General features: G+C 46.1%; 2 protein-coding genes across 16 annotated transcripts in view; one reads left to right on the top strand and one right to left on the bottom strand.

Moving 5' to 3' along the window:
- Acmsd (aminocarboxymuconate semialdehyde decarboxylase) overlaps positions 1-26,422 on the bottom strand; it is a 38,115-nt gene that overhangs the window by 9,891 nt on the left and 1,802 nt on the right. The window contains exons 2-8 of the mRNA XM_006992974.4: positions 20,145-20,189; positions 18,331-18,427; positions 15,209-15,258; positions 13,363-13,599; positions 7,631-7,724; positions 4,948-5,043; positions 3,539-3,711 (exon numbers count right to left, since the gene is read on the bottom strand). Coding sequence (XP_006993036.1) covers positions 3,539-3,711; positions 4,948-5,043; positions 7,631-7,724; positions 13,363-13,599; positions 15,209-15,258; positions 18,331-18,427; positions 20,145-20,189 — 792 coding nt within the window. The remainder of the gene's footprint in view (positions 1-3,538; positions 3,712-4,947; positions 5,044-7,630; positions 7,725-13,362; positions 13,600-15,208; positions 15,259-18,330; positions 18,428-20,144; positions 20,190-26,422) is intronic.
- LOC143267772 (uncharacterized) overlaps positions 24,906-26,422 on the top strand; it is a 31,761-nt gene continuing 30,244 nt past the window's right edge. For 3 of the 15 annotated variants that reach the window (XM_076547292.1, XM_076547291.1, XM_076547293.1), the window contains exon 1: positions 24,906-25,200. In XM_076547292.1, the coding sequence (XP_076403407.1) occupies positions 25,070-25,200 (131 nt within the window). In that variant the 5' untranslated portion in view covers positions 24,906-25,069. Of the gene's footprint in view, positions 25,201-26,366; positions 26,421-26,422 lie in introns of all 15 variants that reach the window. The other 12 variants (XR_013043219.1, XR_013043217.1, XM_076547294.1 and 9 more) reach the window with 11 other exon arrangements.

The following is a 26,422-nucleotide window of genomic DNA, read 5'->3' as shown; positions in this document are numbered from 1 at the left end:
TGTTTTCTGACCCCAGATAAGTTTATTAGGGTGCACAATATATTGCGGGACACAATATCAGCACACCCAGCACCCATCTCAGGCTACTCACAATGCCTTGTAACTCCAGCTCCTGGGGATCTGACTTCTAGCCACTGTAGAATGTGCTACTCGTGTGCACATAACCACATCCCCATATATACACTATACAATAAAAACCCAACATCTTTTTTAATGTTTGAATGTATGAAAGAAGGAACCCTGATGTAATTAGTCCTGAAATATTAGGTACAAGAAAGTAGGCACAAGAGAACTAGAAATGAAAGTCTTGTTAATGTGGAGCTCTTGTTTTGAGGAAAAGGAGATTGCAGCAGGGAGGAAGTAAGGGGAAGAGACTCCTCAAGATTTGTGTGGTTCTGCAGGAAGGAGAGCACACACCCACCCATCAGTTGATAACCTCTCTGCTTGATAGATGCTTAATAAATACTCTCCACTGTGGATGTGATGTGACCAGCTGCTTCAAGCTCCTGACTTGACTTCTTCACAATGATGGATGGTAACCTGGAATCGTAAACTGAAAGAAACCCTGTTATCCCCTCTGCTGCTTCTTGTCAGGGTGTTTTTTTTTTTTTTTTTTTTTTTCGAGACAGGGTTTCTTTGTGTAGCTTTGCGCCTTTCCTGGAACTCACTTGGTAGACCAGGCTGGCCTCGAACTCACAGAGATCCGCCTGCCTCTGCCTCCCGAGTGCTGGGATTAAAGGCGTGCGCCACCACCGCCCGGCTCCTTGTCAGGGTGTTTTATCACAGCCACAGAGATGAAGCTAGAATAGTCACGCAGCTACCGTGTGCTAGAACCAGGATTTCCTCTCGTTGTCCACAACTTCTTGAGGGAGAGTTAGAAGCCTCTCAGGAGGCTTACAGGTGTCAAAACAGGGTTCCCTCTTTCGTACTGCAGTGCATTGGAAGACATCATTTATCTAAGTTATTTGGAGATGGAAGTATTAAAATAAACATAAATGTCAAGTTGGGTGAGAGTTGGGCAGGAACCCCAATTTTCTCCAGTCATTTTAGAAGTGTTTCTATTAACATGTCCCATTCTACTGTCTGCCATAGTCCTGGAACTAGTAAAATCTTTCTTTGTTGACAAAGAATCTTTTTAGTGATGTCAGATCACTGAGTTTGGATTTCCAGAATCTTTGTAAAGCCAGACATGGTCCCAGCACATCCACAGCAAGAGAGGGTATGTGGAGACAGGAGAGTCCTGGGAAGATGGTGGGCCTGGTGGATGCAGCAGTGATAAGACCATCTCCAAACAGGTGGATGGTGAGGACTGGCACCAGAAGTTGTCTTCTGATGTCCAAGCACCTGTGTATGTTTGCGCGCACACACACACACACACACACACACACACACACACACACACACACACACACACACGACATGCAGGCTTAAGTACACTTGCAGAAATTCTTAGAGAAGTAAGAAAATGTATTGTTGGGCATCTTTTGTCTTGTCTTTTGTTTTGATTTTCATTTTTTTTTTGAAAGAGAAAAGAAACAAAGTTGGGTGGGTAGGGAAGTAGGGAGGATCTATGAGGTGCTGAGGAAGACGAAAATGGCCAAAATATATTGTATGAAAATATTTTTTAATGAAATAAAAAAGAAAATGTATGATATCTACCCAACAAAAAACAGGTTATATAAAGCTATTTGAGGCCAGAAAAATGGTGATAATTCATGAGAAATTATAAGCAAAAATCTAAAGGCCAACCACTGATGAAGTAGTTGAGGAACATTCCCAGAAAAATAAAAGTTCAAAGGGTCATTCTGATTTGGGGATTGTTTTTAAAAGGGAATCTGCTGAAGTGACTGTAACTAGAATTGGAGAGCATTACTATTTTAAAGAGAATAATGAAAATAGCTTCTAAGTCCTGGATCTACCGGCCTGTAAGGGAATAGAAAACTTGAGGGTTTCAGGTCCAAATTCAAGTCATTCCAGCTGTTACAGTGTGAGGACAAGATACTAGAACCATTACCTTCCCTGAGAGCCCTGCTCAGGATGTATACACACGTGCCCACTACCTGCTGTACCCACTGGGGTCACAGTGAACTTGCCATGCTCTTCTGCTTCAGCTAGTGTGTGTTGCCTCGGGTACTATTTCACAGTGGGAATAGCACCCCCCCCCCATCACTGGTTGTATTGTTCAGAGGATGGGCTTTGAACTTGACGGCGGTGTTTTTCTCATGATGTTTCCATTTTCAAGAATACTAGAGGACTCTGTTCAACGGGGCACTGTTCAGAGTGGCCCTTTGCCCAGCTCCCCATCTCTTCCCCATTCTGCTGAGAAAAGTTCAGGACCCACAGTTGCCTTTGGGGTTCCTTTTTGCTTTCCTGCTTACATACTTGCTCCCATTTTCAGTATTTCCAGATACTTTTAGAAAATTGTATGGGGCTGGAGAGATGGCTCAGCAGTTAAAAGCACTGACTGTTCTTCCAGAGAGATCATTCCCGGCACCCACATGGTAACTCACAACTGTCTGTAACTCCAGGATCCAACACCCTCACACAGACATACATACCGGCAAAACACCAATAAAATAGAAATAAATAAGTTAAAAAAAAAGACCACCCTCCCCATCCCGGGTGAAACCGGAAGCCTTCTACAGATTCGCATGTGCAATAAGATGGAACTGAAATGTGCTCGCTCCTCTGTGCTCCTTAGTCATCTACTATACTCTCCAGTCCTATGTGCTGACATCTAACCTGACACAAACCTAGACCTACCTGGGAAATTTCAATTGAGGCATTGCCTGCCTCAGATTGGCCTGTGGGCACTGTGTTAGTGGCTGTAAGAGGGCCCAGCCACTGTGCGCGGGGCCGTTCCTGGGCAGGTGGGTTTGTGTGGTGTAAAAAGGTACCGAGCAAGTGGTGCTCCTCCTTGGTTTCTGCTTCAGTTCCTGTCTCCAGGTCCCTGCACTGATTCTGTCCTAGTTTAGAATGCACTCTAACCTGTCAGCCGGATAACCTGTTCCTCACCCAGTCACGTTTGATAATGGTGTTAATCACAGCAACAGAAAGCAAATTAAAAACTAAAACAGGAGAAAGAGAGGGTGATGGGAGTCAATATGATCAAAGCACATCATATGCACGCGTGAATATGTCACAGTGACTCAGTGAGAAAATACTTTGGAAAATAGCTTTTGTTTTTAACATGTAGAAGCTTAATTACCTCCTAAGCAGTAGAATAAAGTAGACCAAGTAGACACCACCCACTTTGTATTATGATTGTAAGGGATCTAGAGCATTTAGAAGGGTGTGTATCAGTTATATACAAAAACTATACCACTTAATATAAAACAATTGGGCATCTGAGAGTTTGGGTACCTTTTGGGGTCCTGGAATCAATTCTCCTTGTACCAAGAAGCAATAGTACATATTTCAGATGTTTTACTAACTCAGACTTTCCTTTTCCCTCAAAAGTGTCTAACCTGTAGCAGTAGCAGGCTGCTGGTCTAGCCTGCTGCTTTCCACAAGCCATCCGAATGGGACCCCAGCTTACCTTTCCTATGACATCTGTCAACAGCTTCAGAGACCGAGGATCGTGAACCAGGGAGTCTGTGTAGAAGGAGCCAAGGTATTTCCTAGGGTCAGATGAATTGTCCTGGGCACAGAGATCTGGTCGCATGTTGAATCCATGGGCGATTCTTCCTATTGTGAAGGGGAAGGCACCACCTGCAAGGAGGCAGAGGCAGGAGGATTACAAGTTCAAAGACTAACTGCTTGGTTTACAGAGTGAGTTTAAGGCCAGCCTGGGAAACTAGTGAGAGACTGTCTCAAAGTAAATTTAAGGGGCTGGAGAAACAGCTCGGCAGGTTCTTGTTGTTACAGAAGACCTCTGGTACCCAGCACCCATGACGGGTGGCTCATAACTACCTGTAACTAGCTCCAGTGGCTCTGACAGCCTCCTCTGGTCTCAGAAAGCACCTGCGTGCATACACACGCACACGCACACACGTGCGCCCCCCTCCACCCACCCCCACCCACACAGACATATCAACAACAATAATCTTTTTAAAAAATTGAAAAGGGCGCCGGGCGGTAGTGTACATGCCTTTAATCCCAGCACTCAGGAGGCAAAGCCAGGCAGATCTCTGTGAGTTCGAGGCCAGCCTGGTCTACAGAGCAAGATCCAGGACAGGCACCAAAACTACACAGAGAAACCCTGTCTCAAAAAACAAAACAAACAAACAAACAAAATTCAAAAGGGCTTGGATGTAGCTCGGCAGAGAGCACCCACCTAGCATGTGTGAGGCTCTAGAGTCAATGCTCAGTAGCACTAAAAAAAATGAGTAATAAACAAACAAATAAATAAATGAAAAATGGATGGGGAGATAATTCACTTGGTAAAGTGAACGACTGTGCAGTGACATGTGAGGACTTTGAATGCCAGACATATGTAATACAGCCAGGCATCCACCTGTAATCCCAGCTCTGGGGAGGTGTAGTCAGAAGGATCCCTGGGCTTGCTAGCTAATCAGTCTAGCCAGATTGATGAGCTCCAGGTTTAGTGAGGCACGCTGTCTTAAAAAAATAAAAAATAAAAAGGTGGGTGGCACCCGAGGAACAATACCCAACATTGGCCTCCTTGTCCTTGGCTTCCACATCCATTCACATGCATCCACATGCATGCACAAACAAACATGCTAAATACACACATGAAAGAAGAGACCAGAACCATCTCTGTCCTCCAAGCACTGTCCTTTGTCCTTTCCTCGCCCATGAATGCACGGAGGAAGGGTCACATGAGGACCCAGGAGAAAGCCACCATCTTTGTGCTAGGAGGACAGCCCTGTCAGCACTGTAGTCTCCGATTTCTAGCCTCCAGAACCGTGAGAAAATGTTGCTTTAAGTCACCCTGTCTGTGGCATTTTCTTAGGCCACTCTGAGCTGCTGCAAATAGAGACTCACCTCCATGTGCAAAACACACTTTGAGTTTGGGAAACTTCTCAAACACCCCACCCATGATCATGGAGCAAATGGCCATGGTGGTCTCCGATGGCATTCCTAGAAGAGGAAATGGGTTGCGTGGTTCAGGGCTCGTTAACTTAAGCAGGAAGCTTAGCGACCGTGGCTGCAGAGCAATAGCTAAGTCGGGGACTTGTCGTGATGTGAAACATGGGGCCCCTCTGCCCAGAAGTGATTCAAATGTATCCAGGGCATTACTTAGCCAAGAAGAACCATCCGAAGGTCCCCATTTGCTGGACCTTGGCTTTGGTCCTGATGAGGCGGCAAGCTTGGGTTAGCTTGGGATTAGCTTGTTTGGTTTGGGGTTACACACACCTCTCCGTGTAACGATGCCCTCGGCAGCCCAATCCCTTCCCTTGCACACACTGTGCAAACACACATGCACACCTCTCCAAACAGTGAACCTAGCAACCTCAGATCCTCTAGGCCCCCAGTCTGCACCAGATTATATATACTCTCCTCTCTGAATGATGTTGTTAAGTTTCTCCAGCCCTGGTAACAATCAAATTTAGGTCATTTCTAGTCAAGTGTATTCCCAACATATCCAGCTAGGGAGAATAAAGGACCTATCTGGCCTGAATTGTTTTGGGGTGCATATACAGTAAGGCAAAACTGTGTCTTCTAGTAGCCTATTAGGGAGAATCTTACATTAATCATCTTATGTCTACATATAACTGGTCAGGTGTATAATTAAAATATAATGCATTATGGGAAGTGACATTCATAGTAAGTGTTGGGTCCCCAACCTTAAAAGGCAGCCAGTGATTATGTTTCAAGATGAGTCTGGGCTCCCTCAGCTCAGGCTGGACACAGAATTGCTGGCAGATAGATACAAGCTCACAAGCAGCCAAGAAAAGCCTCTTCCCTTGTCTCTTTCTACCTCAGGCAAATGGGGCCATCTAGTTACACACCAAAGCCTACACTAACCTGCAGGCTCCTTCAGTCCCTTTTAACACGAAGCTATGGTGAGTTTCAATGCCACTCGACTCTTCTGGACCTAAACCCCCAGGCTATTCCAACTTAGACATTCTTCCTCCCCCAACCCTGCGGCTACCTGCTCCCTTTAAAACCAACCACTCCCCCAACCCCCACCCTGGCCTTCCTCTCTGCTCCTCTTTGCCTCCTGGGAGGTAGCCATGGCAACTTTGAACTCCCCAAAATGCCTCTGGCTATTCTCTCTACCAGACTAGAGTTATGTGGCAACTTCATATTTACAATAAACCTTTTCTTGCCATGCACCATGGATCAGTCCAGTTCAGTGGTTTCACTGCACCCTTACTTACAGTAAGAAAATAAACACACGGCCCAATCTAACACACAAAACAGAGAACCAGATTATCAGTGTATCTACCATCTATACTATCTGTTCACTCCTAATAAAGTTACTCTGCACATCCACCTGAGTCCTTATTGTCAGCTCTTTGGATAAGGGGCCATGAAGCGGGAACCCCCTGGCCTGGCCCTGACTCCCAGTAACACTGATTCCTTCTGTTTTCTTCTCAGGGCTGCGGACCAAACCCAGGTCCTTGTGCTTGCTAGACAAGTGCTCTCCCACTGAGCTGAGTCCCTAGCTCTCTCGTTTTAGCCTGGGTGCATAGTGTTAGGCTTCTGGGCAGAATGGCAGCTCCTGGGATGTCCTGCCCTTGGCCTGGGAGCAGTTGTTTGGTGTTCTCGTCTGTGTTCTTTCGTGGAGGATGTGCTTTCCTGTCTTGTAGGGCTTTTGTGTAGTTTTGTACATAATGATCTCAGTAAAGTTCCTGGTTATGACTTCACGTTGGAGGTGCTCAGCAAACATTAGTCAGCTCTTTCGGCTCTATTTCCTCATCTGTGAACTTAGGGTAGTTGTCAGGTCCAAATTCTGTCAGTTAGACAGAAGCCAACTTTCCCAGGAACTTATGAAGCCATTCCCCTCTACCAAAGGGGCCATTTCATTATCAGAAGGGACAAGTGGCTATCTGTGGTGCCTATTACCATACCAAGGCACACGCTGGCCTCCAGGCTCCCTCAGTATCACAAATACCTGTTACACACTTCAGAGTCCATCCTGGCATCCTGGCTCTTCTCACTCCCTCTTACCCTGAACTTCCTGCCGCTCAGAAACTTCCCTCCCCCCAACCATACCTTGGAGTTGTCACGCCTTCAGTTTATATAGCAGTGATGGTTGGTTCCTAGCAATGGGTTATTTCTAGGGTTCTGTGATAGTATCTGGTACTTCACTACAGCTTCACTAAATGTTAACGATTACTATTAATCCTGCCAAGTCTCTGCTGCCTCTTGGAGCTAAGGCTGAAAAACTATTGCATTGATGTGAATTTCTTCAAATGCTTCACACTCCTAGAAGCAGCAGTTGGCTCATGTTGGATGCTTTAACCCTCAAGGAGCTGACAAAGTTGGAGAAACTGAGTCTTCAAGTGACTGCTCATTAGCTAGGATGTACAGTTAACAGGAGAAAATGCAGTCAGGTAGATCTGTGAAATTGGATTTAGCTGAGTAAAAGCCTAATCATGGTAGTTGCTATTACTCTCAATCTAATCCCACTTCCTTCCTCTGGCAGAACGGAGTCCCATGGATAACTGGAAAAACCCAAGCGTTGAAGCTGTGCTCCCGACCTCAGTCCAGCACAAACCTACGAGCCAAGGCAGCCAGTATTTGGCCATTCGACCATCCATCTGCATATCCCAGGGATGCACGAACAGAGAACAGTTCAGCCTCTCAGCTGCCTTAAATAGAGCAATGAGAAAGAGGTTATTGGGGGCCACCACTTTATATCTCATTCTACGTTCATCTGAGCAAATAAGCTCAAATACTTTGAAATTCCTTCTTGATCAGTATAGAAGATTCCTTGACCAATTATTACTGCTTGAACAAATAAAAAGAACTCTCAGAATTAACCATAGGTTGATGAATTTAACATATTGCTTGGTGAAAGAAATTACAGGAAACATCCACCACTCAATGGTGTGTGTGTGTATGTATGTGTGTGTGTGTGTGTGTGTGTGTGTGTGTGTGTGTGTGTGTGAGAGAGAGAGAGAGAGAGAGAGAGAGAGAGAGAGAGAGAGAGAGAGAGAGAGAGTCTTTCACTAGCCTGAAGCTCACTGATTTGTCTAGGTTGAGTGGCCAGTGAGCACCAGGAATCCATCTGTCTCTATTTCTCTAGTTCTGAGTTTATAAGTGCATACCAACATGCCCAGCTTTTTTACACGGATTCTGGAATCTGAATTCAAGGTCTTGGACTTCCAAGGTAAGCACATTATTGACTGAAAATCTCTCCAGCCCCAACTCAAACATTTTGATGAAAAGCAAATGCCTAAGGTCCAGTTCCACACTTCAAATGCAGGGGAATTTTTCCCACTGGTGCCTGCACAGTGCACCCCTTCAGGATGACTGGGAGGGTATCCTTGGAGTCAGGGCAGGAGGGCTCCCTCCTTCTCCCCTCTTAGAAACCTGGAGCTACAGAAAGTGAGGAAATGAGAGCCAGGCATGTTAGTGTATACCTGTCAATGCAAGTTCAAAGCCAGCCTGAGCTACACAGGGAAGGCCAGGTCAGGTACTAGTGCACAGACAGACCCCATATCAAACAAACAAACAAGTAAGTACATAAATAAATAAATAAATAAATAAATAAATAAATAAATAAATAAATAAATAAATAAATTCAGGAAAATGATGAGCTAGGGATTAGGCCCTTACAGATAGAATGGAGTAGGCTGCTCTGATCTAAGTCGTAAAGACAGTTGGATCCAACAGTAATGGGGTGTCTGGGTCTGTGGGTACTCTCACTGTTCCTGGAGCCCAGTGAGTCTCTTAGCACTCTCCCATGAATGAAAGGAATTGCCTGAAGAGAGAATTCTCAGTGTCTGAGCTGGGTAGGTACTAAGATTAATACTATGGGCTAACCTGCCTCAAGAGCTTGTGGGAAATGGAAAGACCATGTGGATGGAATGACCTTCAGTCAACAAAATGTTTGACTAAATCCCCTCAGTAGTTTTACTGGTGAGGTTTTTTTTTGTTGTTTTTTTGTTTTTTTGTCAACTTGACACAAGGTAGACTTTTCTGGGAAGAGAGAACCTCAACCGAGAAACTGTGTCCATTAGACTGCCTGTAGGCAAGTCTGTGGGGACCTTTTCTTGGTTAATGATTGATGTGGGAGGAGCCAGCCCACTGGGCAGGTGGTTCCCCAGGTTGCTTTGGTCACGGTGTTTTATCACAGCAGTAAAAGGAACGTTAGCACAATAGTCATTAATACTAGTGATCACCAAGGTTCTAAACAAGCTTTCATTAGGACATTTTCTTTGTAAGCATATTGGGACACAAGTCTGACTCATCCTACCTCTACACACAAATATTTGTGCTAGCCCAGCTGATGCAATGTGACGTGTGTGTAAGTATTTTTTTAATACGGCACAGTTTTCGATAGCTAGGGATCCTAGACCTGACAGGCAAGGGATGAACTGGAGATCTGCAACTCAGCGGGCTCTGCAGAACACAGTGACATAAGCTTTTGAAGGCATGGATTGAACTGCTTCCTGATCATGAATGCAAGCTGGAAAGAGAATACTGACTTCTTGGGATGCCATAGGCTTCCCCAAAGCACCTGATCACAACGCCTTGTGAGATCTGACCTCTGGGGCTCAGATGGCTAACTCAGCAGTTAAGAGAACTGGCTGCTTCTCCAGAGATCCCTGGGTTAAATTCCCAGCAACCACATGGTGGCTCACAACCATCGATAGTGGAATCTGCTGCCCTCTTCTGGCATAAAGGTGTACACGCAGATAGAGTGCTCATATACATAAAATAAATAAATAAATCTTAAAAAAAAAGAATGAGATCTGACCTCTCATTAGGATAAGACTTGACTGAATTCTAATTAACATGACAAAGAATCTCCTTCTATGTGTGGTGCATGACAGAGAACACAAAACCTCATACTCTGAAGATCATAACTAACATTCACGGAACGCTTAATACCAGTGCTGCTACCAGAATCTTACAGCTATTAGGCTGAGCACACGACTCAGGTAGGAAAGTGCCAGCTGTGCAAGCATGAGGCCCAGAGTTCGGATCCCCAGACCCCACGGAAAAGCTGGGCCCAGCAGCAAGTTTGTAACTCCAGTGCTGGGGGCTGGAGGCAGGAGCATCTCTGGAGCCCACTGGTCTAGCCAGGTTAGTAGGGTCAACAAGCTCCAAGTTCAGTGCAACACCTCGTCTCTGAAAACGAGGGGAAAGGGCTGGTGAGGTGGCTTAGTGGTTAAGAGTCACTGTGGCTGCTCTTCCAGAGGACCAGCATTTGGTCCCCAGCACCCACGTGATGGCTCACAGTGGTCCTTATCACCAGCCCCAGAGGATCTGAAGCCCTCTTCTGGCCTTGGAGGACACTACACACATGTGGTGCACAGACATCCATGCAGGCAAAACACTGATACATACACAATAAAATTTAAAATAAGGTGAAGAGCAACTGAGGAAGACATTGGATGTCAGTATCTGACCTTCACACACACACACACACACACACACACACACACCACACTACACACAAACAAGAATTTTACAACTACTAACAATTTTAATCATTTATGAGACACGCATTCTGTGTGTTATACATGTTCTCATGCCTGCCTCCGTACGGAGAAGAGAGAAACCACGTAACTTAGTCAGACCTTGGCTTCAGATGAGTGGTAGAGTCAGGCGCTAATATTCTGCTTGCCTCCTACCAGCAATGAAATAATTTTGTACCTGAGTGTACGTTACTAGGTTTATTCACTTAAAAGAGAGGTCTATGGGAAAGGGGCGGGGGCACTGGGATGCTGCGGAGTGCCGGGACACCCTTGAAATGACAGCCCATGACAGCACCAACTCGGCTGTCAGTTCTTCCCCTTTGTTTGAGCACGTTACTGACGCATGCTAGAGAGGAGCTGGCCAGGCCAGCCTTGCTAACCAAACAAATAGATTGTCAGGCCAGGGACACTGCAGGTCAACTCTGGTCCCTCAGAGACTGGCATGCTCCCAAACAATCTCGTTGGAGTGATAGATGCGTTGCACTCGGCACTCAGATGGAAATGTCTGTGTGCACTCCTGCGGCTGCTATTGCTTTCTAGCCCCCCAGGAATTTATAAGCCCAGTTCCGATGAATACTAAAAATGACTTGTAGCTGAAGACTCTCGCACACTGTGCTGAGGCAACTTGGATGCATGAGTAAATAAATCCTTGTTCAAAGCTCACTGAAATTTCCAGAAAACATTCTCTGCATCAGCTGAGCCTCTGCTGCTAATTCGTTCAGAGAGTTCAGCATTGAGAAGGGTATTAAATCTTTAGAGGCGGTTTCACAGGCAATTCCCTGCATGGTGGGCAGTCGCCACAGACACAGACATGGGAAATTGTTTGCATGTGATTAGAGCTCCATAAATATTAAATGAATAAATGACAGAGAGGGGAATGCCTGGTGAGTCTGCAAACATCTACTTAAATCAGTACTGAGGATTTTTGCATTATGATGGAAATAATAGGAAACTCTCCCATACCATTATTGTGAGAGGAGAGTGAGATTTGTAAAAAAATGCAATCGAGTGAAGAATCATGGATCTTAAATCCCGGTACCAAGGAGGGCTGATCCAGTTTGATCCAGTTACAGGATGAGAAAGGAAGAGTGGTGGAGGGGATGCTGGGGTGGGAAACTGGTCACTTCAGAACTGGATAGTATCATTTTGAAAACGTTTTTAATTTTGAACTATTTTAAATATAGACATTATAAACAATAACACAATAAACACTCATATACTCACCATCTGAGTTTGTTAAATGCTAACATTTTCATGGCATTCTTATCTATATATGTAAAACCTCCATCTATCTATATATGTATCTGTTATCTATCTATCACCTATTTATAAGCTATGATATATAGATACCATCCACCCATCTATTGATATATCTATCTATTTGTATTTTCCCCCTTTTCCCCTTTCTGCCCTTCCTCCTCATCTATATATATTTATTTTGAGGATTTTGAGACAGGATCTTGCTCTGTATCTTAGACTTGCCTAAAACTCACTATGTAGCCCAGGCTGGCCTCAAATTCATGATCCTTCTTCCTCAGACTCCTGAATGATTATAGGCTGTGCCTTCACGCTCAGTTTCATTATGTATTTTTATTATGTATTGCCAAAATACACCTTTAGCTGCCTAAGGTTCTTTCTGTGTTTGGTTTGGTTTCTGGTTTTTGAAGACAGGGTTTCTCTGTGTAGCCCTGGCTGTTCTGGAACTTGCTTTGAAGTCCAGGGTGGCTTCAAACTCAGAGTTCCGCCTGCCTTTTCCTGAGTGCCCAGCTTCTTCCTAAGATTCTTAGTTGAGGATTGATGAATTAAATAAAAACACACCAACACACTGGAATATTCTGCAGTTTTAAAAAAGTCATTCACTAAGATAATCTTCTGGGCTGGGGAGGTTGTTATACAAGTGTGGGGTCTATTCTTCGTGTTCTCAGAACCCATATCACAGTAAGGTGGCTGCCTGTGATCCTAGTATTGGGGAGCTGAAGACAGGACACTTGGGCTGAGCTGGCCAGACCAGCTGAAACAGGCAAACAGCAAGAGACCTGCTTCAGTAAATAAGGTGGAGAGCTATCTAGGAAGATGCCTGATGCTATGCACCACACGTATGCACACATGTATGCCCACACACATGCAAACATGAATATAAGTATGCATGGCACACACACACACACACACACAGATACAATGTTTATTTTGTTTGTAAATTTTCAATTAGGAGATGAATTCTAATTTTGTTAAAATATAGACATACAAAATTTTTAAATGAAATGAGACATAACAATGGTTACTATCTTTGGGTGGAATGATTGGCGTGTTTGTCTATATATATATATATTTGTATTTCTACAGTCTCTTCAAAATTACTTTGTATTTTTGAAAAATATTTGTTCCATAGCAAAAAGAAATGTGTGTGTGTGTGTGTGTGTGTGTGTGTGTGTGTGTGTGTGTGTGTGTGTTGGATTATGTAAAGTGCTAGCAATGAAGGTGACATCTAGGCTTCCATGTACAATGAAAAGGAGTACCTGTGTGATACAGGAAGAGATATTTCATTTGAACTACCCCAGGGCAGGCCTGGGAAGTGTCCCCATCTTCTTCTGTAGAACGGCTCACTCTTTTGGTAGGATTTTTGGTAGATTTCTCCATCTTCTACCTACATCTAAAGTCACTGGCCTCCTGTGGTTCCCCCACCCCCACAACCAAATGATCCCTTCTTGGTCCCCCACCAGCATGGTGTCTGCCAGGCCAAGGCTGTGCCGCTGCGTGTTGGCTGAGCAAATGTTGGCTGAGCAAAAGCAGCAGTACTCACGGTGTAGACAGGGAAGAGTTCCGGGTCGTTCAGGTCCCACGTGTTGATGTGGGAGCCAATCTGGACGCCAGGAAATCCTAGTTCTCTCACACAACGCTCCATCTCCTCGACGGCCAGCTCTGGGGCTTGCATAGGCAATGTCCCCAAACCCACAAACCTTCGAGGGTATCTGGCAACGGTGGCAGCTAGGTCATTGTTTAAAAACTGACAGAGCTCCAAAGTATCCTTAGGCTTGGCCTGGTGAGAACAGAAAAAGTTCCGTGCCCGTCAAAACCGACTTTATCAGACGTTCATTCCCAACAACGTTGCCTCTTAGATGAAAGTATCCACCCGTCTTAACGATTTTATTCTTTAGAAAGAAGAGGCATGGACTGAGAAAAGAGAACTGTGTGGATGCTGCTGGTTAATTAGAAGAACGGAGGCCAGAAGCTATGGCTGAGCCTGACGGGCTAATTACCGGGCTGTTCCAGCTTAGACAGGGATGGATGATCGGCCACTATGAGCAGCCCAAAGACCTTGAAGGCCTTCCTAGTGTCTGAAGCTGCCGTCAAGGCTTCTGTCTTGGCTCCTTGAAGGCTACCAGGCCTGCTTCCGTGCTGGTCCTGTTTCCTCTGTGCTCCCCACCCTTCCAGTGGGCTCTGACCCTGAGGCAACGGCTTGATTTCCTTTCTCCCAATCTTCCCCCTTTCCTAGGCTCAGCAATTCCCCTATCTCCAGCTTCTGCAGTCCTGGGGCCACAGGCTCAAGTGTGGCCATGCCTAGCTTTTTAAAGCGGGTTCTGGAATCAGAACTCAGGCCCTCATGCTTGAGCAGCCAATGGTCTTACATACTGAGTCATTTCTCCAGCTCCCACACCCACTTCGCTATGTGGGTTCTGGGGATTGAACTCAGGTTCTTCGTGCTTGCAAAACAAACACTTTATCTCTCCAAACCCACACAGAGGTTTCAAGATGTTTTCTTTTACATGTAATCAAGAGCATAGAGACCTGCGTCACGCCTGCTGGATTTGTGAACACAGATGGGGAAAGCATGGAGAACGGTAGTGTTTGCATTGCTCTTAACTCCCACCTCAACCGCAGCAACTACCAGGTTAGCGAGTTCTTAGCTCTGTACCCAAAGTTCCCTCTGTGGTCTCCAAATCAATCAATAAACTCTTAGTGCTTGAGAACTGTTGACCCGTGGAAAGGGGCCTAGGACTCCCCTTCTATACATTTCCTCAGGAGGCATAATATAGTTGGCCATTATTATCCTGTTTCAAACTTCTTACCTCAGAGGGCACCGGCTTATCAGCAGTTGAGCCAGGCATGGCAGGGGTTAGTCTGAGAGATGAGCTCTGGTGGGGACACAGTCTACAACTGAACTGTGGGGTGAATCCAGAATTGGGTCTGACAGCCACATATTGGCTGCTGTCCTGAAGCAAGAACAAGGCTAGCAAGGCAGTCTGGGGAGCACATGCTGCCGGCCTATAAAGGAGCCGCTGGAGTAGCGGTGTGGCTCAGTGGGCAGAGCGCTGCCCAGCATGTAAGAAGCCCTGGGTTCCAACCCTGGGTTCCAACCCCACCGCCATATAAACTGGGTGTGGTGTAGTCTACCTGGATCCTAGCACTCGGGAGATGGGGGCAGGGAGGATCAGAAGTTCAAGGTTATCCTCAGCTACAAAGCAAGGCTAAAGCCATCCTGGGCTATCAGAGAGTTTGTCTCAAAAACAAACATGCAAACAAAGAGGAGGACAGCCAGGGGAGGGGCTTGATGGGACCAGCTGCAAGATTTAAGTTGTCCGTCACCTTCTGGGGAGCTGGACACGAGCCTTCACCACCAGGGAGATGGTTTGAGGTTCCACACTCACCCAGTAGCTAAACATGACAGGAACCGTGGAAAGAGCCTGCACTGTCACTCCTAGGGCACAAAGAGAGACAAATCTGTGAGAAGAAGAGCCTGTCCCAGGGCGAGGAGGCTGGCGGCCACCCCACCCTGCCGCCTGGCCCTCATGGCTCCCCACAGGCACGATCTCTCTCCCCCAACTCTCAGCTCTACAGAGAGGGAGCTGGATCATTCATCCTTTGCCAAGGATTTCTTCTACCCTCCTTGTGACAAAACTTTGTTTAGGCAAGGCATTCCTCCACCATTTAAAGAAAAATAGCTTATGTTAATTACACAGCAATGCATTTCATTAGGACGCTTTTATACATGTATATAATGTATTTTGATCATGGTCCCCCCCCCCCCATTATCACTCTTCCTGGTCCCCTCTCATTCCTGCTCATCCTTTCCTTCCGTCTTCCCAGCTAACTTTTCTTCTACCTTCTTGTCATTTTTTTTCCATCTTTTTTTTCTGGTCTCCATCTTTTTTTTTTCCTAGAGCTTTCCATTGTAAGTCATACATGACAAGTATATCTCTCAAGTGCCCTTAATTCAGCTCCTAAATTAGCCTGGATGGTTTCATGCAGTCCCCAGAGCTCGGTTCCACAGTCTCTGACCCAGGAATCTGAAAATCTGTGATCTGAAGAAAGCCTGCCTCCGGGGGTCATGGCAGGAACTGAATGAGTTAATGTGTGTCAGGGGCTCAGAACGGTGTGTAGGGGCAAAGACAAGGCTTACTGAAAGTTTGTCATGACTGTTGTTGCCTCAAGGAGAGTAACTGAGATAAACATACAAAAAATAACAAAAGCCAAAGGAGAAGCATGCGCTTTTGCTGCAGCCAAAAATGATGCTTTATGACTCCTGGGAGCCAAGTCTGAGCGTCAGTGTCTTCCTCTTGAGAGGGTGGGCCCTTGCTCTCTCTTCACATTACAGAGAAAGGTTGTTCTTTGTCAGAGGTGTAAGAAACATGTTCTTCTCCAAGCCCCACCCCTACACAACCCCTGTGTACACTGAGAACCAAGGCCACAGAGGTGCCCTGTAGAGTGGCCCACTGAGAACCAGGGCCACGCAGGTGTCCTCCAGAGTGGCCCACTGAGAACCAGGGCCACACAGGTGCCCTGTAGAGTGGCCCACTGAGAACCAGGGTCACGCAGGTGTCCTCCAGAGTGGCCCACTGAGAACCAGGGTCACGCAGGTGTCCTGTAGAGTGACCCACTGAGAACCAGGGCCACACAGTGCCCTGTGGAGTGACCCACTGAGAACCAGGGCCACACAGGTGCCCTGCGGAGTGACCCACTGAGAACCAGGGTCACGCAGGTGCCCTGTGGAGTGACCCACTGAGAACCAGGGTCACGCAGGTGCCCTGTGGAGTGACCCACTGAGAACCAGGGCCACACAGGTGCCCTGCGGAGTGATCCACTGAGAACCAGGGCCACACAGGTGCCCTGTGGAGTGACCCACTGAGAACCAGGGCCACACAGTGCCCTGTGGAGTGACCCACTGAGAACCAGGGCCACACAGTGCCCTGTGGAGTGACCCACTGAGAACCAGGGCCACAGAGGTGCCCTGCGGAGTGGCCCACAGAGTTGCTTCCTACTTTCCCCAAAGCTGGATTGGAATGTTCCTTGAGTACATGTTTAAACAGTGACGATAAAAATAGCCCGTGGACAAAAGTACATGCCACCAAATTCCAAACTTCAAGACAGTCCTATTCATTTGGTGCTGCCAGAGTGCCTCCTTTTTTTGTGGACTTTGAAATAAAACACATTTCTCCTTGGGCCTGGGGGTGTACGCTGGTTATTCTGGCACTTCTGAAAGAGGACATGGAGGAACAAGACTTCAGGGCCACCTTGGTTACATATAGTGAGTTCAAGGCCAGCCTGGGCTGCTCATGAGACCCTGTCTCAAAAATCTGAAGTACTGGGGCGGGAGAGATGGCCCAGTGGTTAAGGGCACTGACTGCTCCTCCAGAGGACTTGGGTTCAAATCCCAGCACCCACATTACAGCTCACAACTGTCTGTAACTCCAGAGAGGACCTGACACCAATGCGTGTAAAATAGTATTATTAATAACCAATAATAATAATAATAATAATAAATGATAAAAATAAAAAAATCTGAAGTAAGCAGTGGGCCTGCACAAGCCTGGTGCTGTCCACAGTCAATGACAGGCTGACGCATTGCAGCGGGGCTCACGGGGTTGAACCCACCTTGCCGAACGACTGGGATAGACTGATAGATTCTGGGGGAGGGATGGTTATCGTCTGCAGTTGAGTAGCCAATAGTGAGCCCACCAGACTCCAGTGCATAGTTCTAAACCTTCTGGTTAAAAAACAGAGGATCCTGGTTAAAAAACAGAGGCTCACAAGCACAACAAGAGGACAGGGACGAGACTCGTAGGGAGGAAGGGCATTGGCAGAAGACGATAAAAGAGAGCATGTGCGTGCATGTGCTTTCTAAAGTTTTTCTAAATGTATTTGTGCCTGTGTGTGTGTGTGTGTGTGTGTGTGTGTGTGTGAACCATTTGTGCCACAGCATGCATGTGGCAGTCAAAGGACAACCTTATGTATCAGTCTTCCCCTTCCCCTCTGTCCCTTGCCACTGGCTGTCCACGAGATTTTAGAGTCTGTCTCAGTTACTATCTCACCCCAGGGGCACAGGGATTGTAGTGCCCCGGCCAACTGGCCTGTGGGCCTCTGGGGTCCTCCTGTCTCTGCCTCCCATCTCACTGCAGGGATGCTGAGATTATAGACACCTCCACTACTGCATCTGTCTTTACGTGGCTTCTGTGGATCTGCACAGTGCTCCACTACTGCATCTGTCTTTACGTGGCTTCTGTGGATCTGCACAGTGGTAGTGCTTTACCCACTGAGCTGTTTGCTAAACCAGAATTAAAAAATATATTAAGTAACAACATGCACTGTTATCATTTTGGTAGTATACCACTTTGTTTTTAAACTAATTTAAAGCTTTCAAATCCATGCTCTAAAAGCATTGGTTTGCAATGGCTGGCGGGGAAATGGGAATCAGAAGTTGCCACCCTATAAGTCACATCAAGTGATCATCACCTTTAAGGGTGGGTGCTGCTTTATTTCACATCGTAAGTACCTTTCTGGTCCATTTCTCTGATACGAGCTTCTGGGTCCCAGCAGTTCTGTTGGATCACTCTGAAGACCTTCCCGTCTTTCATCATCCTTGCTTCTCCCTGAGTCAGAAAAACCACATCAGCAAAGGCAACCTGCTTGGATAAATCCTGTGTTCTTGAGTGTGACCATCCAGGTGGCGGTGTGTGGAGGTCAGCCTCGGGTGTCCTTCCTCTGGGGCTGTCCACCGTGGCTTCTCTCACTGGCCTGGAACTCACGGAGCAGGCTAGGCTGGCCAGTCAGAGAGCCCCAGGGACCCACCTGTCTCTACCTTCTCAGTGCTGGGATTACAAGTACACATCACCAGGTCTGTCTGTTAACATGGGTACTGGGGAATAGAACTCGGTTTCTCGTGCTTGCCGAGCGAGACCTTCCCTGATGGAGCTATCCCCTCAACCTGGATTAATCCTTTCCACAATGTTTTGGAACATGTTTCTTCTCCATATAGTTTTAGGGATTTTTTTTTTCCTTAATCAGTATGGAGATAAAAATTCGATTGCTTAATGGAGCTCAGCTTTTCTGTCTCTTGCCTTTCAGGCTTGGTATTGAAGGGTTCTGCTGTGTAGGTACGTACCAGCAGCTGAACACAGAGACAAGCCCTTTCTACCTATGTGACTGAAGATGGCCCGATCCATCATCTTGCTGATCTGAACCATTGGCTGTGAGACCCAGGAGGGCAACTTGTGTCTAGAAAATGTCATATCTCTGACACAATAGGGCTGGAAAAGACCTTTGAGATGGAGCATAATCTGGCTCTCTAGGGAAGCAATATATGAGCAGTGAAAGTAAGTAAATCTGTGTAACAGCACAGGGTCAGCTGATTCAACATCTTCGTCGTCTGGTTTCTCCTGACCAATCCACTGTTGTGGAATGTTATTTTAAGATGTGGTACATTTGTTCGTGCTGTGGGACATTTGTTTAATGATGCAAAGATGGGTTGCTTTCTTTTATGTGGCATTTGTTTAACTCTGTGAAGCTGTGTTACTGTGCCTGTCTAAAACACCTGATTGTTCTAATAAAGAGCTGAATGGCCAATAGCAAGGCAGGAGAAAGGATAGGCAGGGCTGTCAGGAGAGAGGATAAATGGGGAGACAGAGAGATCTAGGAGTGAGAGAAGGAGAAAGACTCCAGCGGCCAGCCACACAGCCACACAGCCACACAGCCACCCAGCCACGCAGCCACGCAGCCACGCAGCCACACAGCCACACAGCCACACAGCCAACTATAGAGTAAGAAGTAGAGAAAGGTCGAAGCCCAGAGGCAAAATATAGACAGGATAATTTAAGAAAAGTTGGCAAGAAACAAGCTAAGCTAAGGCCAGGCATTCATAAAAAATAATAAGCCTCTGTTTGTTTTATTTGGGAACTAGGTGGCAGCCCCTCCAAAAAAGTAAAAATAGTAAAACAACCAACTACAATCCACTAATTTGTTCAGTCCTAATATACTGTAAAAACCTGTATAGAGGGCCAAGTCACATCCTTGGGGCAGAGCAGTAGATGCTAAAACTGGTTCCAGGGTGAATATAACAAAATTAGAAAAAGTTTTTATGAGTTTTTTGTAATGGTGTTTCAATTCTGGTTTTTATTTCATAGACGTTGCTGTTTGAAGTCATCCCTAGTTTTTCTACTATTTCTGAGAAACCGAAGGACTACTTCCTCGCCTACTACAAGGTTAATGCAAGCAGGAAAGAGCTGAGTTTCGTGGATGCCCAGCCTACAATCCGCTAAGCCAGGGATACCATCCCTGGGTGGCCCTCAGGTATGTGCGGGAGAAACTCACCTTGCCCTGCTGTTGGAGCTGCACCCAGCCTCCATAGCCGAACCTCTGCCGGGAGGAGAAGTGTGGTTAGACTTAACCAGTAAAGAAGACAGGCCTGCAGCCAAGGCGCATCCTCCAGACCCAGGATCCCAAGCCCTGTCCTGTCAGACACCGTCTTTCTGTCTGTTCCCTCCTCCATACTGGCTCAAGATTTTCATTAAATCAATTCGCCTTTAACCACAGAGGAAGAAAAACTCTGTGTCGGGGCTGGGGATGTAGCCCAGTTGGTAGGGTGCTTCCCTAGCATGCACAAAGCCCTGGGTTCCATCCTCAGCACCAGATACATTGGGGATGGTGGCTCACATCTCTAATCCCAGCACTCAGGAGGTGAAGGTCTGACAATCTGCAGTTCAAGGTCATTCCTGCCTACATAGGGAGTTTGAGACCAGCTTGGGCTACATGAGAATCTGTCTCAAAAAATTGGAAGCGACATAGAGGAGGAGGCTAGTTTAGTTGTTGTTTGAGAGTTTTATTATAGTTTTAGTGTGTGTGTGTGTGTGTGTGTGTGTGTGTGTGTGTGTGTGTGTGTGTGTGTGTGTTTTCCCCTCGAACTCCTGGCTGAATCCATCACCCTGTCTCAGTCTCCTGAGCATTTGGGATTACAGGCTTGTGCTACCTTGTCCAACTCAAGTGATATTTTAACTTACCGGGGACTTCATACCTTCATCATGTGTTCAATAGAACTCCTGAGGAGGCCGGGCAGTGGTGGTGCACATCTTTAATCCCGCCACTCAAGAGCCGGAGGTAGGCGGATCTCTGAATTCAAGGCCAGCCTGGTCCACAGAGTGAGTTCCAGGATAGGCTCCAAAGCTATACAGAGAAACTCTGTCTCAGAAAAAAAAAAAAAAAAAAAAAAACCCAAAAACTCCTGAGGAATGAAAACAGAGATCTATTTTCTTAGAATAGTAGTTTAATTCAAATTACGGGATGAGATAGCTCAGCTGGTAAATGAAGGCAGAGGACCTGAGTCTGAGCCTGTTCACTCATGTGAAAAAGCTGGGTGCTGTGGCACACGTTTGGAATCCCAGCAGACCAGCCTGGAGCAGCTTTCACGGTGGACTTCGCCATATCACTGTTGCCAAGTTACCTCATTAGAGATCAACCCAAAGCATTTCCCCCCATGACTTCCTGAACCAAGATTCTCCGTAACAGCGGGCAGTGAGTCCTGACTCCCTAGAAACCACTGTACTCTGTGCCCGTGAATCTGGTGTCTTTCCGCCTCACGTTACCTGTTTTAAAAATGTATGTGTGTGTTTATGTGGATGCACATGTGTGCGGAGGTGTATGGGTAGATGGAGGCCGGGAAACCTTAGCTGTTGCTTCTTAGGTACCATCCACCTGGAGTTTTGAGACAGAATTTCTGCTAAATAATGAGCCCCAAGGATCCACCTGTCTCTTACTCCCCAGTTCAGGGATTAAAGGACTGCTTTTTTGTTTTGTTTTGTTTGGGATTTTTTGTTTTGTTTTGTTTTGTTTTGTTTTAGACAGGGTTTCTCTGTGTAGTCCTGGCTGTCCTGGAACTTGCTCTGTAGACCAGGCTGTCCTCGAACTCAGAGATCCGCCTGTCTGGCTAAAGGATTGCTTTTTAATGTGGGTTATGAAGATCAAATTCAGGCCTTCCTGCTTCTAAAGCGAGTGTTTCACTAACTGAGTCATCCATCCCCTAAACCACGCAAATTTTCTTTAAGAATCCCGACCCTAGCCAGGTGGTGGTGATACAGGCCTTTAATCCCAGCACTCAGGAGGCAGAGGCAGGCGGATCTCTGAGTTCGAGGCCAGCTTGGTCTATAGAGTGAGTTTCACGACAGCTGGGACTACACAGAGAAACCCTGTCTTAGAGGGGGAAGAAAAGCAGCAAAGAAAAGAAATCTTGATCCCACCCCTGTTTGAAATCACCATAGCAAGTAAAAACAAAAGATCTGTGAAATACTAGTTCTTTATAACTCTTAGTTAATCATCATCCCAGATGTGCTGACTGTCCTTTTCTTTCTTCATTGCGCAAGGTGGTGGAGGTTGTGGGGGTGTGTCTATTAATATTTAAGAAGAAAAGGCAGGTTTGAAAAGCAATGATATAATTTCTTCCAAAAATACTTAAGGTTCCCAAACAAAATAGCACTGACTTATTCTTTTCGTTATTCTGTTGGAAAGTTTGGAGAAACTGTGAGAAAAGATCAGAGACAGGCATTTTAAAATAGGTTCCCTACTAAAAAACAATTTGAAGTCAAACGACTTTCTGCTATTGTTAATGCTACTTTAACACCGGCTCGAGAGGGCTGAAGATGTGGTTCAGTAGGTAGAGCGCTTGCCTGGCATCCACAAAGACCTGGGTTCCATCCCCAGCCCTGCATAAACCAGGTATGGTGGTATACACCTATGATCCCAGAACTCCAGAGGTAAAGGCAGGGAAATCAGAAGTTCAAGGTTATCCTCAGCTACATAGCAAGTTCAAGGTCAGCCTAGGACATATGACATACTGTCTCAAAAAACAAAACAAAACCAGACCCAACTCATTCTACTTTGGTAATATAGGCCAGAAATAAAGGAATAAAGAGAAAGACTCTAGCCCACACAGCTATAACTCCCTTTACCTCACTCTCATCCTTCAGGGAATCACGGCCACTGGAGTCTAATTATCCCAATACTGGCTAACCATCACTCCCAGGGAAATGTCTACTGTGTTAAAGATCTGGTTGCTTCACTTGTGGGCTGGGATCCCACGAGGAAGTTCCCTCTGTGGGTTAATCTGAATGGGAGAAGTGGGGGAGGGACTTGGTGTCAAGGGGGACACCGAGGAACAGAGGAAGTGGTGATATGTCGGGGGCCAGACTTCTCCATTGGATGGGGTTAGATTGTTCTGGGGGACCCACAAAGCTTTGGGTTCACTTCTAAATATCAAGTGCTTCACCTGTCAAGCTGGGTTAATAGTGTAGATAATAACTACACATGTTGTGACATTTTGTATAAATCATCTCTCTCTCTTTTTTGTGTATTTGTGTGTGTGCTCATGTGTGAGCATACATGTGTGCAGGGGCATGTGCATATGTAGAGAATTCCTCCTCAGGTTCCATCCACTTCATTTTTTGAGGCAGGGTCTCTCTCCCGTTGGTTTGGGGTTCACCCATTAGGCTAAGCTGACTTGTCCACAAACCCCAGGGGTCAGTCTGTCTCTACCTTCCTGGTGCTGGATGACACGGTACACGTCACCATGCCTGGCTTTTTACATAGGCTCTGGAGACTGAACTCAGGTCCTCAACTGAGGTAATGCCTCAGCATTGTTTTTTGTTTTTCGTTTCCAAAGGTACAAGGTGTTATGGCTGTTACTGTTGCTCTTATCTTATGAAGGGTCTGCCTATCTGCCTGCAGCATGGGACTAAATACCCCTCCTCTTTCAGTGGAGTAGGTGAGAAGAGGGGGAGGTAGTAGAAAAAGCCACCAAGACTTCTGCTTGGAAGTGCACTCTTGTTTGCTGCTTAGGAAGTTTCCGGGACATACATCTATGTACCCCCAAATTCTTTATCTCCCCTTTTCCCAATCAGTTTTAAAAACGCCTTTAGGGTCTAGATGGTGGGGCACCTGGAAATTGTCAGCTCTAGATGTCCAGTTCTCTGCTTCACATGGAGATAGGCTGTGGAGGGGGTAGGGTGGGGGGTGGAGGGGTGGGGGGTAGGAGACAGGAAAGGGAGGTGAGAATATGACAGCCCGCTACGGAAAGCTTTCTCCTCCCTGCAAAGAGCAGGCTCTGTTCTAGGCTCCTCTGGTTGTCCAAGAAGGAGAGTGGGAGGGTCTTAATTCTTAGGACTTAGCTGGAAACAGCCTCCTGTGCTCAGATGGAGAATTTTCTTGGGACCTAGTGAGATGACCATTCTTTCTAAGGATGCCAGAGAATGCGTTACCCAGAAAGAGTGGGCATTGGCTTAAACTGTTGGAGGGAGTTGTGAAGACTGGCTTTAAGCTCAGATCCCACAGTAAGAATGCAAGTAGAGGCTGGGGTGTCATACACATCTGTAACGCAGCACTTAGGAAGCTGAGGCAGGAGAATCGTGTCGGATTCCAACCTGGGCTACAAAATGAGACCCTATCTAGGGGGAGTGGGCAAGGTGGGGAAGAGAAAGAGAAGAATGGATGAAGCATTGGATTCTTTGTGCAGTGTACCTCTATGTGGCTGGAACTGAAAATTCCTCTCTGACTTACTCTGTCTTAGTCCCTTTGGGATACTCTGACACAATGCCACCCACCAGAGGCATCTAAATGCAGACATTTACGTTCCGGTTCCTGCCAAGCCTCATGCCAAGAAAAAAGTGCAGAGCTTCTTCTGGACTGGTTTATGAGAATCGCCCGGTTCCTCGAGGTTTAATTGCTTCCTGAAGCTCCACCTCCGGGTACTCTCACTTGCAAGCTAGGGTTTCAGTATATGAATTTTGAGAGGAGATAACATTTAAACCACAGAACTTTCTAAGCCCTTTCAAGATTCCCATCTAGATAAGGAGGTAGCGACCCTGGAGCTTGGGATCCTCCTGGTGCGACATTCTCTAGGTGGATGATGAGTCATGCTGGCCAATCTCTCAAGGAGAATACAGGTGGGAAAGGTCCTCCAGAACCTACTCTTTAAACTGTGGGTCATGATCCCATGTGGTAGTCTCTTAATGGGTGTTATGAAAATTTCAGCAACAGCAAAGCATGCAACGATCAAAAATCAATTCAAAGTCAGATGTGTAACGGATCCGAGGTGGTTCTGGCAGTCTGTGCCCGAGTTGCATTGTGCAACTTCCCTGAAGCCTTGGTTCTGAACACACAACCCACGTACTTTGCACTGTACAGGCTGTCACACTGTGCCACGCCATCGAACAAGCCCCTGACACACCTCCGCTGAGACTCGAGACCATTGTATGCACTCAATTGCAGTGAGTGACTACTGTACGTATAGTTTCCGGCTCTTAGAGAAACATAATGGATTCACTATGGAAAACAAAGACTTCCAATATTTCTCTGCTGTCATCCCTCAGCTCGTAAGTATCCTGTGAGTGTATTTTTGGATTGGACTATGTTCGAGTGCTTGTTTTAAATATTGCTGTCCCAGGGCTGGACAAAGAGCTCAGTCTGGAGAGTGCTTGCCTTGCGTGTATGAAGTCCTGGTTCGATCCCCAGCACCACATACACAGGTATGGTGGCTTATGCTTCTAATCCCAGCAGTCGAGAGGCAGCAGCAGGAGGGTCAAGAGTTCAAGGTCATCCGTCCCTGGTTACACAGAGAGGCCAGCCTAGGCTATGAGACCCTGTCTCAAAAAGCAAACAAACAACAAACAAACAAAACATTTGCTGGCTTGGAATTCATAAGATGGCTTCAAGAATTTTGGCTTGGGGTTAGGACAGAATTCCCAGTGCTTTGTGGGATGGCCCTAAAAATACTTCTGACATTCTATACTATATATTTATGTGATATAGCATTCTCAGCACTGTTATAGAAACAAAATACTCATCAATTCCAAAAAGCATTGAAGATGTTTTATGTCCTGCAGTGTCCAATGTTCAGCCAAGGTTTAATTCTTTATGTACAAACAAACATTTCTCTCATGAATATGAAAATTTGTTTTTTATCCTTAGTACATATTAAAGAATTGTTTTAAAGTAAATTTCAGTACATGTTTGATTTGCATACCTATTTTATACACTAGTATATGTCGGATGGCATAAAAATGTCTTGGTATAAAGGAGTCCTGAGTGGGGAACTCTTGAGAAGCTTCAGAGCAGAGCCCACCATGGGAGCTCTGAGCATTTCATGTGGCTTTTTGTCTGTACTTTATGAGGTTCAAACGAAGAAAATCTGTGCCTTTGGAGTTAATACTCCTTGCTTCCACTAGATTGAGGGATGTCATGAATTTGAGTGTGTGTGTGTGTGTGTGTGTGTGTGTGTGTGTGTGTGTGTGTGTCTGCCTGCCTGTCTGTCTGTCTGTCTGTGTCTTTGTGTTTTCCTAAAACTGTCAGGTTAGGGAGTATGATACATTTCACACATCATTTATTCAACATAAGTGTTCCTCAGATGATTCATCATAAGCCAGGGGTTGAAAACAGTATTGGAAGAAGAAAGACACTACCAGTAGCTTCCATAGGGCTCCTGGGAAGTGCCTGGGACATTCCTCTCATAAAATCATTAACATCATGAAGTGTTGTTTACACTCTTCTAAGATGTACCCAGGACAAGAAGTTCCCAAGCAGACAAGCTCCACTGAGGGGTGTGAGGT

The sequence above is a fragment of the Peromyscus maniculatus genome, chromosome 11 (genome assembly GCF_049852395.1).
Source record: "Peromyscus maniculatus bairdii isolate BWxNUB_F1_BW_parent chromosome 11, HU_Pman_BW_mat_3.1, whole genome shotgun sequence".
Lineage (NCBI taxonomy): Eukaryota > Metazoa > Chordata > Mammalia > Rodentia > Cricetidae > Peromyscus > Peromyscus maniculatus.
This window is presented reverse-complemented; position numbering and strand designations above follow the sequence as displayed.